This window comes from Eleutherodactylus coqui, chromosome 1 (assembly GCF_035609145.1).
Source record: "Eleutherodactylus coqui strain aEleCoq1 chromosome 1, aEleCoq1.hap1, whole genome shotgun sequence".
In the NCBI taxonomy this organism is placed as follows: domain Eukaryota; kingdom Metazoa; phylum Chordata; class Amphibia; order Anura; family Eleutherodactylidae; genus Eleutherodactylus; species Eleutherodactylus coqui.
This window is the reverse complement of record NC_089837.1, coordinates 42,057,759-42,072,977: the sequence shown is the minus strand read 5'-3', so window position 1 is coordinate 42,072,977 and position 15,219 is coordinate 42,057,759. Positions and strand designations below refer to the sequence as shown.

Genomic DNA, 15,219 nt, shown 5'->3' with positions numbered 1-15,219 from the left:
CCCAAAACATCAAAATTAGAGATGAACAAGTACCAAAATGCTAGGGTGCTCATTATTCAAGTCAAGCTTTTCGTAATATTCGAGCGATTTGTAATATTTTTTCATCCCTAGCTAAAAAAAACTTTTACTCACCTAGAAGAGCAGTCCGGCTCTTCTCTCCGGCCCTGGCATTGAATTATGAATGCCTAAGCGCTGCCTGTGATTGGCTGAGCACTGTGACAAATCACAGGCAGCGCTTAGCTGTCATTCAATGGCTGAGCACTGCCTGTGATTGGCTGAGCGCTCAGCCAATCAGACTAGCGCTTTTTTGGGAGTGGGAATTTTTCAATCCCCGACCTCCAGAAAACGGAAGGCTCGCTCGCACATCGCAAGAAAACATATTGCTAGTGGGTAAGCATCCTTAGGATAGTTATAAAAACATTTGAGCAGCCACTCAGAGATGGGACTTGCATCTATCAGAAATTTTGGGGTATATCCTATGGACATCTATTTAATGTTGTGAAAGCTCTGACAACCTGTTCCTCTCAATACTCAATAATTGAGGTTCTGTATATCACACATGATGATATTCCCGTATGATTTAGAGTCTCTCCTTCTCTCATAAAGGGCCGGCAGCACTAGAACCCTCCAGTTCCTCCAGTTCTCTCATGTCCTCACCCAAAATGGTCCTCATGAATGACCCACCGAGGATGGAGACGATCAGCAATGAGATTACCAAGAGAATATTAAGCTTCGCTTTGGAGATCATCTACCTGCTGACTGGAGAGGTAAACTGTTCTGTATTTCTATCATCTTTAGGCTGGTGGTACACGCTAACTTTGATCACAAAACAGGTCAAAATGGTCAAAGAACGTAGTATTGCCCTGTAGCAACACAAACTAATAAAAAGTGAATGTGCTCATGTTGTGGCTTGTAAGTTGCCATGACCCAAAGATCACAAGTAATCAAAACTTGCTGGATTTCTTATGATTATTAGGTCACAAGAACTTGTGATCTGCAATGCAACTGCATTCATTTCCATTAGCTTGTGATGTTGCAGGGTCATATGTTGGACTTTTTGCCTGCATGACCTGTGTCTCAGCCAAAGTTGACAACTCTCTGTAATCTAATTGTATTATTTAACAAATCAAACATAGAGAAGTTAAAATACATTACAGAAAATGTACAGAACAATCCAGTGTCCTGCATAACAACTTCCGGACATTTCAAGTGAAGCAATACATAGCCAAACACAACAAAAAATGTGAGCACGAGCCACCAATATGGTCAGTTCTGTATGGTGGTAACAAGAGATGAGCGAGCATACTCGATAAGGCAAACTACTCAAGCCAGTAGTGCCTTATTCCAGTACCTGCCGGCTCGTCTCTAAAAATTCGGCTGCCGACGCGGGTGACAGGTGAGTTGTGGCGGTGAGCAGGGGGGAGCAGGGGGGAGAGAAGGAGAGAGAGATCTCCCCTCCGTTCCTCCCCGCTCTCCCCCGCCCCCTGCCGCCACCCGAATTTTTAGAGACGAGCGGGCAGGTACTCAAATAAGGCAGTACTCGCTCGAGTAGTTTGACTTATTGAGTATGCTCGCTCATCTCTAGTGGTAACCAATGAGCTAATAGTAATGTTGTAGGAGCAATGAGAATGGTAAGTAGGCTCCTTGTAATGAGGAGGAAAGGGCAGCCAGGAACCATAAGGATCACATGGACTGAGTTCCGCCTGCAGACTTGGACTTTTGCCACTTGTTTGATATCTATATATAAAGATAACAGAGCAGATGGTCCATCTAGTCTGCCCTTATATTATCTCCTTTTTATGTTTCTTTTAGGAACTATTTTAAAATCTTCTATAGGCTTTTCTTCTTAGCACATCTAGTTAAATTATTTCCAGGTAAACAGCATTCCAATGAAGTTGGAAATCAGGTGAAGATGTGTGTGCTTGTGTAATATTTTGCAATCACGGTCCAGGGATGGAGTTTCTACTAGTAAACATATATTTATCCCAGGCCTAAATGGACTTACTGTTGATTTTCCAACCACATCTTCTGGAAGCTTGTTCCAAACATCTACTTCTCTTTCAGTAAAATATTTTCTGACATAGCTTCTGATTTTAACTTGTGCCACATCTTGTGTTTAGTTTCTTCCCTCCTGTCATATATATAAAGGTTTCCATCATCTCTCCCTTATTTATTCCAGGCTATGCAGTTTAAGTTTTTTGTCCTTTCAGATAAGTCTTGTGTTTGAGAACCCTCATATTTTTTGCACCCATTTTTTTTCATGAATGTGTTTTTTTGGTGAGGTCTCCAGAACGGACCACAATATTCCAGATGTGTTCTCGCCATACCTTATACAGCGGGATCACAATCTCTCACTTTCTACTAAGGGAGGAATACTGGGTTCAGTCCTCTACATGTTTGTCTCTATACACAGGAGTACACAATGGTGAAGAAGACATTGGGTGATGGTGTAACTCCCAACAGCCATCTCCATGAGTCAGGAGGATGGAGCAGGAGCCAGAGCCCCATCACAGAGGCTCATGCTCACTTACCGATACATGAGCAGAAGATCCTAGAACTCGCCAACAAGATCACTGAGCTGCTGACTGGAGAGGTGACACTGCTGGGAATGCTGGGAAATTATACAGTAACTGCACTAGAGGAGTCTGGGTAATGACGGTACCATTGTGTTGTCAGGTTCCTATAAGGTGTCAGGATGTTGCTGTCTATTTCTCCATGGAAGAGTGGGAGTATTTAGAAGGACACAAGGATCTGTATGAGGACGTCATGATGGAGAACCACCAGCCTCTTACACCACAAGGTAAGAAGAGACAGTGGATCCTTACAACTTTTAGTCACTATTCTAACTCCATGCCTAGACTGCTAGTGCTAGGCTGTAAGACAGTATCACTATGCCTGTAGTGGGCCATACCCACACCAAGAAGCGTTGTCAGACATTGTCAACTCCGCTGCGGAGGCATGTATAAAGAACCCAGAAAGGTTTAGTTCCGGCTGAAGTTCTTGGAAATGTACAACCATCAGCAGGTGAAAGATAATTCTTTGACAGGGAATGAGGTAAAGTAAAAGTAGAACACAGCAAGGGACAGAAAGAAGAAAGGGCCTATTGACAGTAATCAGAGCCAACTACAGGGCGGTAACAGGAGAAAACTTAGGTTCCTTTTACACAGAGTGAGAAATCCTTCAGCCAGTTCATACAGACAATTTAAATTTCATTCGCTCGATCGTTGAGTCGTTCACATTCACCTTACTAGTTGCGAGCAACTGAACGATAATTTTTATGCCTATAAAATGAACAACGAACAATAAGTGAACAAATCGTTCGACGTTCAATCGTTGGCCAAGTTTACACTGAGTGATTATCGTTCAGATTTGCTCAAGCCAACGATTTTTTGAACGATAATCGTTCCGTGTAAAAGGGCACTTAGTAATGAAGACCATCAGTGATAAGAGCAGAACAATAATCGAATTCTCAAGTTGTGGGACATGACAGTCACAAATGGCTGGATATCTTAAGGTACCTTTACAAACGGTGATCATTGTCTGAAGAATAGCTTTAAGCAGCAAATTCAGACCATAGTTGCCCTGTGTGCAAGCACCAACTGACAGGGCAAGGAGCACGAAACTACTCACTTTTTAAAGTCTGCCCATGTAAACAGGCAGTTGTTCCGCTATGAATGACTACCTGTTTCAATGAATGAAGGCAGGCAGCCAGAAGCGATCTCCGGCTGCTCCATCTCCATTCACAGAATGACTATCATTGTGTATAAGCACAGGAGTTGGTTGGACGGTTGTTGGACACTTATGCACCCAACAGTACTCCTGTGCAAAGGGATCTTTACACTTTAGAAGGAGCTGTAGCTGGGCTACTTGGTCAGTAGTCATGAAGCAGCAGGGTCAGACTGGAGTACCTTAGGCCTACTTGTGGAACCGATTTTGGGGCCCCTCCAGAGCTACATGGATATGTCAGAGGTACAGGAGCTGTGCCCACATCATCACCTGCTGGTGAGAGCTCTAATGTCCGGGATCTGTGCTATCTACTTGGTTGATTACAGCATGGATATTGATAGTAATGTAGCACAGCTCACAGCAACTTTTGAACTTATCAGTCAAAAATGCATCAAAATGGCACATTGGCACATTTCCCACTTAACATATGGCACACATATATTAAGTGGGAAGTATAGAGGAAGGATTACTTCCTGCTGATTCCACTTCTAGCTTTGACTCAAACAACAGCATCACAATCCACAACTCAAACTGAAAGTAAAAACCAAAAGTATGTTACCAGCCTCATAGGAATATTACTAGTAATTATTAGAAAATTATAGTACCAGTGTTTAAGGTGGCACAATGCTCTGCTACAATGTACATCCATTGTGATCCCCACACATCACACACAGCTGTGTTGACGTCACCAGAGGTGGAGCGATGCTGTCACCATGGGTGGAGCCTGAGAAGCACCCACATACATACATACAAGTGGTCGTTAGTAGTTTGATAAATGTGTCTATTTTGTGATTTGAAAATAAAAATATTAATTCAATTTTTAATCCTAACAGATAATCCTAATGAGAACTCGGAGGAAAACTTCCAGTTATCGCCCAATCGTAAAGTAGAAGATGCAGATATTATGTATCACTCTTTAGGAGAAAACCTCATTACCTATCATGCACATCCAGGACATTATAGAACAGATGAGAAGTCATATTCCTGTTCAGAAATTGTGAAATGCATAGCAGATAAAGTCAATTCTCACATAGAAGAGAAGCAATTTCCATATTCACCATGTGGAAATTCTTGTATTACTGAAGCCAAACAGAAGGATGATCCAACAATTCATGTAGAAGAAAAGCCATTTTCCAGTTCAGAATGTGAGAAATGTTTTATGCTGAAATCAGAACTTGTTAGACATCGGAGTATTCACACAGGAGAGAAGCCTTATTTATGTTTAGAATGTGGGAAATGCTTTATCCAAAAATCAGATCTTGCTAAACATCAGAGAATACACACAGGAGAGAGGCCATTTTCATGCTCAATATGTAGAAAACAGTTTACTAATAAATCACATCTCGTTGCACATGAGAAAATTCACACAGGAGAGAAGCCATATTCCTGTTTAGAATGTGGGAAATGTTTTCTCTTGAAATCGGGTCTTGCTAGACATCAGAGAATTCACACAGGAGAGAAGCCATTTCCATGCTTAGAATGTGGGAAATGTTTTATTCAAAACTCAGATCTTGCTAAACATCAGAGAATTCACACAGGAGAGAAACCTTATTCATGTTCAGAATGTGAGAAATGTTTTGCAGAAAAGTCAAATCTAGTTTCACATCAAAGAACTCACACAGGGGAGAAACCATATTCATGTTCAGAATGTGGGAAATGTTTTATCCAAAAATCAGATCTTGTTAAACATCAGAAAATACATACAGGGGAGAAGCTATGTCCGTGTTCAGAATGTGGAAAATGTTTTACAGAAAAATCATCTCTTCTTATACATCAGAGGATTCATACAGGAGAGAAGCCATTTCAATGTTTAGGATGTGGAAAATGTTTTACTTGTAAAACACATCTTGTTACACATCAGAGAATACACACAGGAGAGAAGCCGTATTCATGTTCAGAATGTGGGAAATGTTTTACCCAAAAATCAGAGCTTGTTAAACATCAGAGACGTCACACTGGAGAGAAGCCGTATTCATGTTCGAAATGTGGGAAAGGTTTTAGTAGTAATGAGAAACGTAGGGATCATCAGAGATTTCACACAGTGATGAAGCGGTCTTGATGTTGTAGATGTAGAAAAATGTATTACAAGGAAATCATATTTTGATAATTCATCAAGTAATTCACATAGAGACAAATTGTTTGGAATGTGGGAAATACTAAAAAGATTTTTAATGCATCGGGTTATTCAAAGACCATAATATTTGATAGCAATCTTGATATTTTTCCATCAGTATAGCTGTTTAAAGGAATTATTTTTTGCAGCACAAATTGTATTTATTTTCAATTTCATTATTTAATGCATCATACAGTGTATTGAAAAGCACTTCCATACAATCAAAGATGGCTTTAAGCACTTCTCTAACTACCTGATGCACACTAGGCACTACATACTGCCTAACTGACCAGTGTTGCCCCCATGAGCATCATTAACAAGTCAGATCAGCATGTTATGTGTTAGATTTTTGATGCATACTAATACACTGTGTGCATCAGGTAGCCAGGTAATTGGTTAGGCCATCTTTGTTTGTACAGGACCGGAGGGTCGCTTTAAGTGGGCTGGAAAATAAAGCCATTCTGGTTATTGTCTTTTGGGTTGTTTTTACAGCGTCTGATTAACGGTAAAAATGATAACTTTATTCAGCAGGTCAGTCGATTAAAGCAATGCAAAATGTATATAGTATTTGGTATGTTTTATTGAAAAAAATAACATTTTTTAATAGAAAGATTTGGATCATGTAACCAAATTCAAAGCCCCGTATCTTTTTTATTTTTCCATCAATGGAGCTGTATGCGGCCTTGTTTTTGGGACAAGCTTTCGTTTTTAGTAGTACCATTTTGGCATATACGTTTTTGATAATTTTTATTCTGTTTTTTGTCATCGTAACAAAAAAACACTAATTCTGGCATTGTGTATTTACAGCGATCAAAGTGCAGGATAAATGTATAATTTACTAGTTTGTACTTTTTCGGACACAATGTTACCAAATTCAGTTTTTTTTCAGTACCATTTTTATGGTTTATGTAAAAATATTCATGTCCCCTTGTGGGACAAAAAAAAGTTGGCTAAAAACAAAATAAATTAAAAGACCAAAAATCACCCTTTTAGGCTTGTCCAACACAACCGGATTTGAATTGCGGATTCCGCAATTGCCGTCCACGTGGACGATCTGCAGTAGTACTCAGTCTTTGAAATGCATGGACTTTCACCGTTTCAATGCTGGTAGGAGTTGTGGATTCTGAGAGCGAAAGAAAAATTACAGTATTCTCTATTTTAACGAGGATTCCATGCGTATGGTCTCCATTGATGCCTATGGATACGTGTGTTCCGCAGTGCATATGCAATTAACGTTGCGTATGAAAGCGGAATCGCTCGCAATTTGCCTAGAGACCAGATAGGCAAGCCAGAATTCCGGCTGGGGAAGGCGAGAGAGATTGAGAGCGAGAGGGAGAGAGAGAATATTATCACTTGGGAGGTCAACTGTGCGATTTTCTGATGTTATTTCCTGCTCATGAGCTTTTTTCCGCAGACGATACGCAGAATCTGCGCGAACATCCGCAGAAAATTGCAAGCATACGCGACCATTCGGAATTCATTTCTGCGATTTCTTGCAGATCTTCCATAGCATACATTTGCATACGGAATCCGACCTTACTGTTTATCCTCTTAGTGACAAAGCCTGTTTGCGCCTTAGTGACAGAGCCAAATTTTGGAAATCTAACATGTGTCACTTTAACATAGAATAACTCCATTAAGGAATTCTGACATTGTGTTTTTCTCAACATGTACATCATTTAGGTGGTAAAAATAGATCAATAGAATTTGTGTATATTTATCAAAAGCGCCAAAAATTGGGAAAACTTTGAAAAAAATATTTTTTTCACATTTTAAACTGTAATATCTCAAATATGTGCAAACATACTGGACAAATTTTTGATAAGATATATAATTCCATCGGTTTACTTTATTCTGGACGCACATTTAAAAAACTTTAGTGTTTTGTTAACCATTTAGGAGATGTACAAATTTTACATTAATTATCAACATTTTAAGGAACACTTTGTTTTCCTTCACCAAGCTATGATTGCAGAGGCTCCTAGGTGTCAGAATGATAGATACCCCCACAAATGACCCCTTTTTTAAAAACTACACCCCTTACTATATTCACTGAGGGGGTCAGGAGTATTTTGATGCCACAGGTTGTTTTTCAGGAGTTAATACAATTTAGAGGAGAAATATAAAATTTCATATTTTTGCAAATATGTCATTTTAAAGACAGTTTTTTTTCTATAGTACACATGAAAATGAGGATTTACACCCCAAAATGGATACCGCTGTTTGTCCTGTGTTCAGAAATATACCCATTGTGGCCCTAAACTTATGTCTGGATGCACAACGGGGCTCAAACGAAAGGAGCAGTCAGTGGCTTTCAGAACAGACATTTTGCTTAGAGGTGATCTAGAACCCCCACAAATGACCCCTGAATGAATTCATCTAGGGGTTTACTGCGTATTTTGACCCCACAGTTTTTGAATGAATCCAAGCAAAGCAGAGGGAAAAAAGTGAAGACTTTCACCCCAAAATGGATACCCCTTTTGTTCCGTGTTCAGGAACATACCTATTGTAGCCCCAATCTACTTATAGGACACGTGGCTCAGGCTATAATGGAGGGAACACCCGTTGGATTTCAGGGCATAACTGAATAAATTCCAGACCCCATTGCCCCCATGTGCAAAGAAAAAATTTACTCCCTAAAAATAATCACCCCCACCCTTTTGGCATTCCCTAAATCTTAGATAAAAGTAATAATGTAAACTGTGTGGTATGTCTCAAAGTAGGGGTTCACTGTTGTATGTTTATATTTTCAGCGCCGTCGTTGAACGATGACACGGGTAACCGGTGTATGGGTTGCGGGTACCGCATCGGTGAGGGGAAATTAAACTTCAACTTTTTTTTACTTTTACATTATCGCCATTAACCATTGGACCAGACACAAACCGTGAGAGGAAATTAAATTGCTTACCTAAGGCCTACGGCGATGTCCCCGGATGGGATCCTTATCCGTGGACTTCTTCCCAGCTTTGGCGCATGCGCCGGTGACCAAAATGGCAGACGCAAGCGCAGAAGCTGGGGAGGCTCCTGGAAATTTAAAATCTCCTTGCTCCTGGCTACTAAAGGTAGCCGAGAGCCTGGAGCAGTAACTGAGGGCTGCGTTGTCCGGTCCCAGGTCACATGATCGCAGTTATCCAACAGGTAATGTCAATCACGTAAATGTTAAAAAACAATTGAAGTGTAATGCTAGTTTCGGTTGGAGCCCCATTGTGCGTAAGATTAGGGCCATAATGGGTATGTTTCTGAATACAGGACAAACAGGGGTATCCATTTGGGGGCGAAAGTCTTCATTCAGATGTGTGCTTTAAAAAAAAACTGTTTTTAAAAATGACACAATTGCCAAAAAAATCCTAATTTTTTCTTTCTGCTTTGCTTAGATTCATTCAAAAACTGTGGGGTCAAAATACGCAGTACACCCCTAGATGAATTCATTAAGGGGTCTAGTTTTCAAAATGGGGTCATTTGTGGGGGTTCTCTATCGTTTTGGCCACTCAAGGGCTCTACAAGTGGGCAATGGGGCCTAAATCACCTTCAAGCAAAATGTCTCTTCTGAAAGCCACCGGCTGCTCCTTTCGGTTTGGGCCCCGTTGTGCATACAGACAGAAGATTAGGGCCACAATGGGTATGTTACTGAACAGAGGACAAACAGGGGTATCCATTTTGGGGTTTAAATCCTCATTCTCATGTGCACTATAGAAATAAATCCTGTCTTTAAAATGACATATTTGAAAAAACATGACATTTTACTTTTTTCTCCTCTAAATTGCATTATTTCCTGAAAATAAATTGTGGGGTTAAAACACTCCTGACCCCCCTCAGTGAATATATAAGATGTGTATTTTTTAAAATAGGGTCATTTGCGGGGGTATCTATCATTCTGACCCCTATGAGCCTTTGCAATCTTGGCTTGGTGTAGGAAAACAAAGTGTTCCTCAAAATGTTAATAATTAATGTTAAATTTGTACGTCTCCTAAATTGTTAAAAAGTTTTTCCAATGTGCGTCCAAAATAAATATACATCTTATCAAAACTTTGCTTAGTATGATTACACATATTTGAGATATTGGACTTGAAAATGATAACAAAATTTCCCAATTTTGGCGCTTTTAATAAATATACACCAATTCAATTGGTCTGTTTTTACCACCTAAATGAAGCACAATATGGTGTGAAAAAGCAATGTCAGAATTACTTGGATATGCAAAACCTTAACAGAGTTATTCTACGTTAAAGTGACACGTCAGATTTTTAAAATTTGGACTGGTCACTTGGTCACTATGGGGTTTAGCAATGAACTCTTATTAGATGTCACCTTAGAGATTAATGAAGGTCAGAGGCGTCAAGCACTCATTATTTACAGGTGTGGGAAATGGGAAGATGGAGCAATACTTCTACAGCGCCACCTATTGGAAGGCGGCATTCCTGCAAGTCAAGGTCAAGCCTTCTAACGGGCCTTGTAACAACGACTGGGAAAATAACCCGAAGCCAGAATCTTCTCCAGAAGGAAGAGACAACCATGTACAGACAGACTGTTTTGGAGTGTGCAGCAGGCTTTTGGCTTGGCTAGTGAGAGGCCTATGACGTGGGTCGGGAAGGGGATCGTTCCCTTAGGGAGAGTTTTGGCTCACAATTCCCTGTCATTATTACAAGGCTTGTTTAACACCTTCCCTCCCCATGACGTAAGGGTACATCATGGGAGCAGGGTACTTCCCGCAAAATGACGTACCCTTACGTCATAGGGATAGCGCGAGATCATAGCAGATCTCGCGCTATCCCGCAGCGGGAGCCGGCTGTCACTAGTAGCCAGCCTCCTGCTGCGACAGCGGGGGGCATCGGAGATGCGCCTCCTGCTTTTAACCCCTTCCCTGCCGCGATCTAAGTAGATCGCAGCAGGGACAGGGTTCACAGAGGGAACGCGCTCCCTCTGTGACTCCAGCCGGCTCTCGCGATAACATTGTGAGAGCCCGGCTGGTTGCTATGGCAACAGGATGCCAGATACCGGCGTCCTGTATTCCCATTGCCTAAGATCGCTGTAATAAGTAATAAGGCATGGCAGGAGAGAAGTCCTGTCATGCCTTATCGCAGCGATCATTAGTGCTGTAGTAAAAGTCCCTAGAGGGACACAGATTTTGTAAAAATAAGAGCAAAATAAAGTACAAAAACTAAAAATGTAAAAACAATGTTTAAAAAACCCTTTTTTATGCTTTTTCTCATATTAGCATAAAAATCCCATACATTTGGTATCGATGCGTAATGATGTGTACAATAAATTGAACATGCTCTTTTTCCTGCATGGCAAAAAGTGTTAACAAAATGCTAAAAAACTGAGGCAAAATGCTAGTTTTTAGTATTTTGCTTCCCAAAAAACGCAATAAAAATGATTAAAAAAAACGTGTGTACCCCAAAATGGTACCAATAAAGACTACAGCTCGTCTCACAAAAAAGTTATGGGACTTTGAATGCAGCGATTTTAGAAAAAAACAATAATTTCCAAAAAAGGGTTTTTATTGTGGAAAAGTGGAAAAACCTAAAGAAAATATAAGAATTTTGGCATCGTTGTAACCGTACCAGCCCACAGAAAAAAAATGTAGTGTGTCATTTATGCTGCATAATTAACGCTTAAAAAAAAATTAAAAATCTATGGCAGAATTGATGCGTTTTCTCTCCCTACGATCATAAAAAAGGATAATAAAAGTTTTACAATATAGTCTACGTACCCCAAAATGATATCAATAAAAACTATAGTTCGCCACACAAAAAACAAGCCCTTATACGGCCGCGTCGACGGAAAAATAAAAAAGTTATGGCTGTTGAAAAACGGAGATGAAAAAATACCAAAAATCGTTTGGTCCTCAACGCCAAAATAGGCCATGTCATTAAGGGGTTAAACATTGACATTAACTTCTAGGAATGCCGCCTTCCAATAGGTGAATTTTTAAAAAAAAATTTTAAACTCCTGCACTCATAAGAAGGATATAAATAGAGACCAAAGTTTGAGGTGTCAAACGAGGACTATAACAGACACTTCCTTTGAAGGAGGGGGATATGGATCACACAGGTGCTCCAACTGGACGAAGCACTCAGCCACACTATGCCTGTACAGGTAAATCTCACCCCTTATAAATGTGCACTATTGTTTTTATTGTATCAGAGGCTTGATAAAGGGGTCCCAGAGGCACAGAAACACGTTGCCATTGGGATCTTATTGATTATTATATGGGGAAATAAACAAGAATTACCCACTACCAGAGATTAGAGCTCTATGTGTCTTCAGCAGCTAAGAACTCTAATCGCCATCATTAGGAGGGGGCTTCTGTGTGATCCATATCCCCCTCCTTCGAAGTGTCTGTTATAGTTCCTGTTTGATACCTCTAACTTTGGTCTCTATTTATATCCTTTTTATGAGTACAGGAGTTTTTTAAGAAATAAACTTTAATTTGTTTCATGCTCTGGAGAGCTCTTTTAGAGCTCTCTAAAATCCATGCTGCTCTCCTTCACATGATTTGATGCCTTAAAGGCATAGGAAGGATTTACCTAGTTAGGAGGACCGAGACTACAGGTGTGGCACCTGGTAATCCTTTGGTGGGTCCAGGTGTCCACACCAGGTAAGTCCTCAGATTTCCTTTATTTTAAAATTTTCTATTGGGCCATCTTCCAAGGCACTTTTCCTAATTTATGTAATACCTTCCAATAAGTGGCGCTGCATACGAGGACCACTGGGACCTTTTGCAGTGGATCGATTTTTGTGCTGAAACAGGTATACTGCAACATTTTCCATGTTATCAGGTTTTCATAGTTTCCAGTATTGGTAACATAATAATTCAACAATTTAAGGAGGTGGGAACAATGAGTCAAAAGTATATTTCAGCATATTGCCTGTTCAAATTGTTATATTTCTGAGTTGTATACGTATTATTAGGTCCTGCGTGACCCTTGATGGGGAATTTGTACTGTATTTTTGCAAAAATTTTACCTAATAAAAACAGATTAAGCATAACACTGATCACCAGCAGTCATCCACGGGATTACTACTAGAGATGAGCGAACGTACTCGTCCGAGCTTGATATTCGTGCGAATATTAGGGTGTTCGGGATGCTCGTTATTCGTAACGAACACCATGCGGTGTTCGGGTTACTTTCAGTTTCCTCTCTGAGACGTTAGCGCGCTTTTCTGGCCAATTGAAAGACAGGGAAGGCATTACAACTTCCCCCTGTGACGTTCAAGCCACATCTATCCGTTTCTTTCCACATCTATCCGTGTGCAGTACTGTCCAGGCTGCTGTTAGCAGTGTTGCATATTTTTTTTTTTTTCTCAAAACTGGCTGTGCAGACCATTGCACCCGGCATTAATACTACAGGGATAGAATTGTGTAGGCAGGGCCAGAAGACATACATTATTCATTGAATAGACGCAGTGTGGCTTTTCCTTTGAAAAACAAGGGAAAAAATTCTATTTCGCCTGCCTCTGACAGTCCTCAGGGCTCTGGGTACGTGTGTGCTGCGTGCAGAACGTTAAAAAAAATCAGACGCAGCCAGCTACGTTTTACTGCAGGCTTGCGCCAATTTTTTTCCTGCATGGGAAATCCCTGATCTGCTGGAGCCAATAACTTTGCATCACTGCAGTGCTGTGACACATTTGCAGGGCCACAACACAGTTATTAAACTTAGTAGTATTCATTGAATACACGCAGTGTGGCTTGTCCTTTGAAAAGCAAGGGAAAAAATTCTATTTCGCCTGCCTCTGACAGTCCTCAGGGCTCTGGGTACGTGTGTGCTGCGTGCAGAACGTTAAAAAAAATCAGACGCAGCCTGCTACGTTTTACTGCAGGCTTGCGCCAATTTTTTTCCTGCATGGGAAATCCCTGATCTGCTGGAGCCAATAACTTTGCATCACTGCAGTGCTGTGACACATTTGCAGGGCCACAACACAGTTATTAAACTTAGTAGTATTCATTGAATACACGCAGTGTGGCTTGTCCTTTGAAAAACAAGGGAAAAAAATTCTATTTTGGCTGCAGGCTTGCGCCACTTTCTTTCCTGCCTGGGAAATCAAATCACTGGTAATACACCATGCTGAGGGGTAGGGGTAGGCCTATAGGACGTGGACGCGGGCGAGGACGCGGAGGCCCAAGTCAGGGTGTGGGCACAGGCCGAGCCAGTGTGGTGGCCAGGGGTAGAGGCAGGGCCAGACCGAATAATCCACCAACTGTTTCCCAAAGCGCACCCTCGCGCCATGCCACCCTGCACAGGTCAAGGTGCTCTACGGTGTGGCAGTTTTTCACAGAGACGCCTGACGACCAACGAACAGTGGTGTGCAACCTTTGTCGCGCCAAGATCAGCTGGGGAGGCACCACCAACAGCATGCGCAGGCATATGATGGCCAAGCACCCCACAAGGTGGGACGATGCCCGTTCACCGCCTCCGGTTTGCACCACTGCCTCTCCCCCTGTGCCCCAACCTGCCACTGAGATCCAACCCCCCTCTGAGGACACAGGCACTACCGTCTCCTGGCCTGCACCCACACCCTCACCTCCGCTGTCCTCGGCCCCATCCAGCAATGTCTCTCAGCGTAGCGTCCAGACGTCGCTAGCGCCACAGTTTGAGCGCAAGCGCAAGTACGACGCCACGCACCCGCACGCTCAAGCGTTAAACGTGCACATTGCAAAATTGATCAGCCTAGAGATGCTGCCGTATAGGCTTGTGGAAACGGAGGCTTTCAAAAGCATGATGGCGGCGGCGGCCCCGCGCTACTCAGTTCCCAGTCGCCACTACTTTTCCCGATGTGCCGTCCCAGGCCTGCACGACCACGTCTCCCGCAACATTGTACGCGCCCTCACCAACGCGGTTACTGCCAAGGTCCACTTAACAACAGACACGTGGACAAGCACAGGCGGGCAGGGCCACTATATCTCCCTGACGGCACATTGGGTGAATTTAGTGGAGGCTGGGACAGAGTCAGAGCCTGGGACCGCTCACGTCCTACCCACCCCCAGAATTGCGGGCCACAGCTCGGTGGTGGTATCTGCGGCGGTGTATGCTTCCTCCACTAAAGCACCTTCCTCCTCCTCCTCCTCCAACGCAACCTCTGTCTCGCAATCAAGATGTGTCAGCAGCACGTCGCCAGCAGTTGGTGTAACGCGGCGTGGCAGCACAGCGGTGGGCAAGCGTCAGCAGGCCGTGCTGAAACTACTCAGCTTAGGAGAGAAGAGGCACACGGCCCACGAACTGCTGCAGGGTCTGACAGAGCAGACCGACCGCTGGCTTGCGCCGCTGAGCCTCCAACCGGGCATGGTCGTGTGTGACAACGGCCGTAAGCTGGTGGCGGCTCTGCAGCTCGGCAGCCTCACGCACGTGCCATGCCTGGCTCATGTGTTTAATTTGGTG

General features: G+C 42.3%; 1 protein-coding gene across 1 annotated transcript in view; it reads left to right on the top strand.

Moving 5' to 3' along the window:
* The window catches only part of LOC136613957 (zinc finger protein 585A-like), a 53,956-nt gene extending 47,600 nt beyond the window's left edge, over nt 1-6,356 (top strand). The window contains exon 10 of the mRNA XM_066594090.1: nt 4,899-6,356. Within this exon, the coding sequence (XP_066450187.1) occupies nt 4,899-5,785 (887 nt within the window). The 3' untranslated portion in view covers nt 5,786-6,356. The remainder of the gene's footprint in view (nt 1-4,898) is intronic.
* The last annotated feature ends 8,863 nt before the right edge of the window (nt 6,357-15,219 follow it).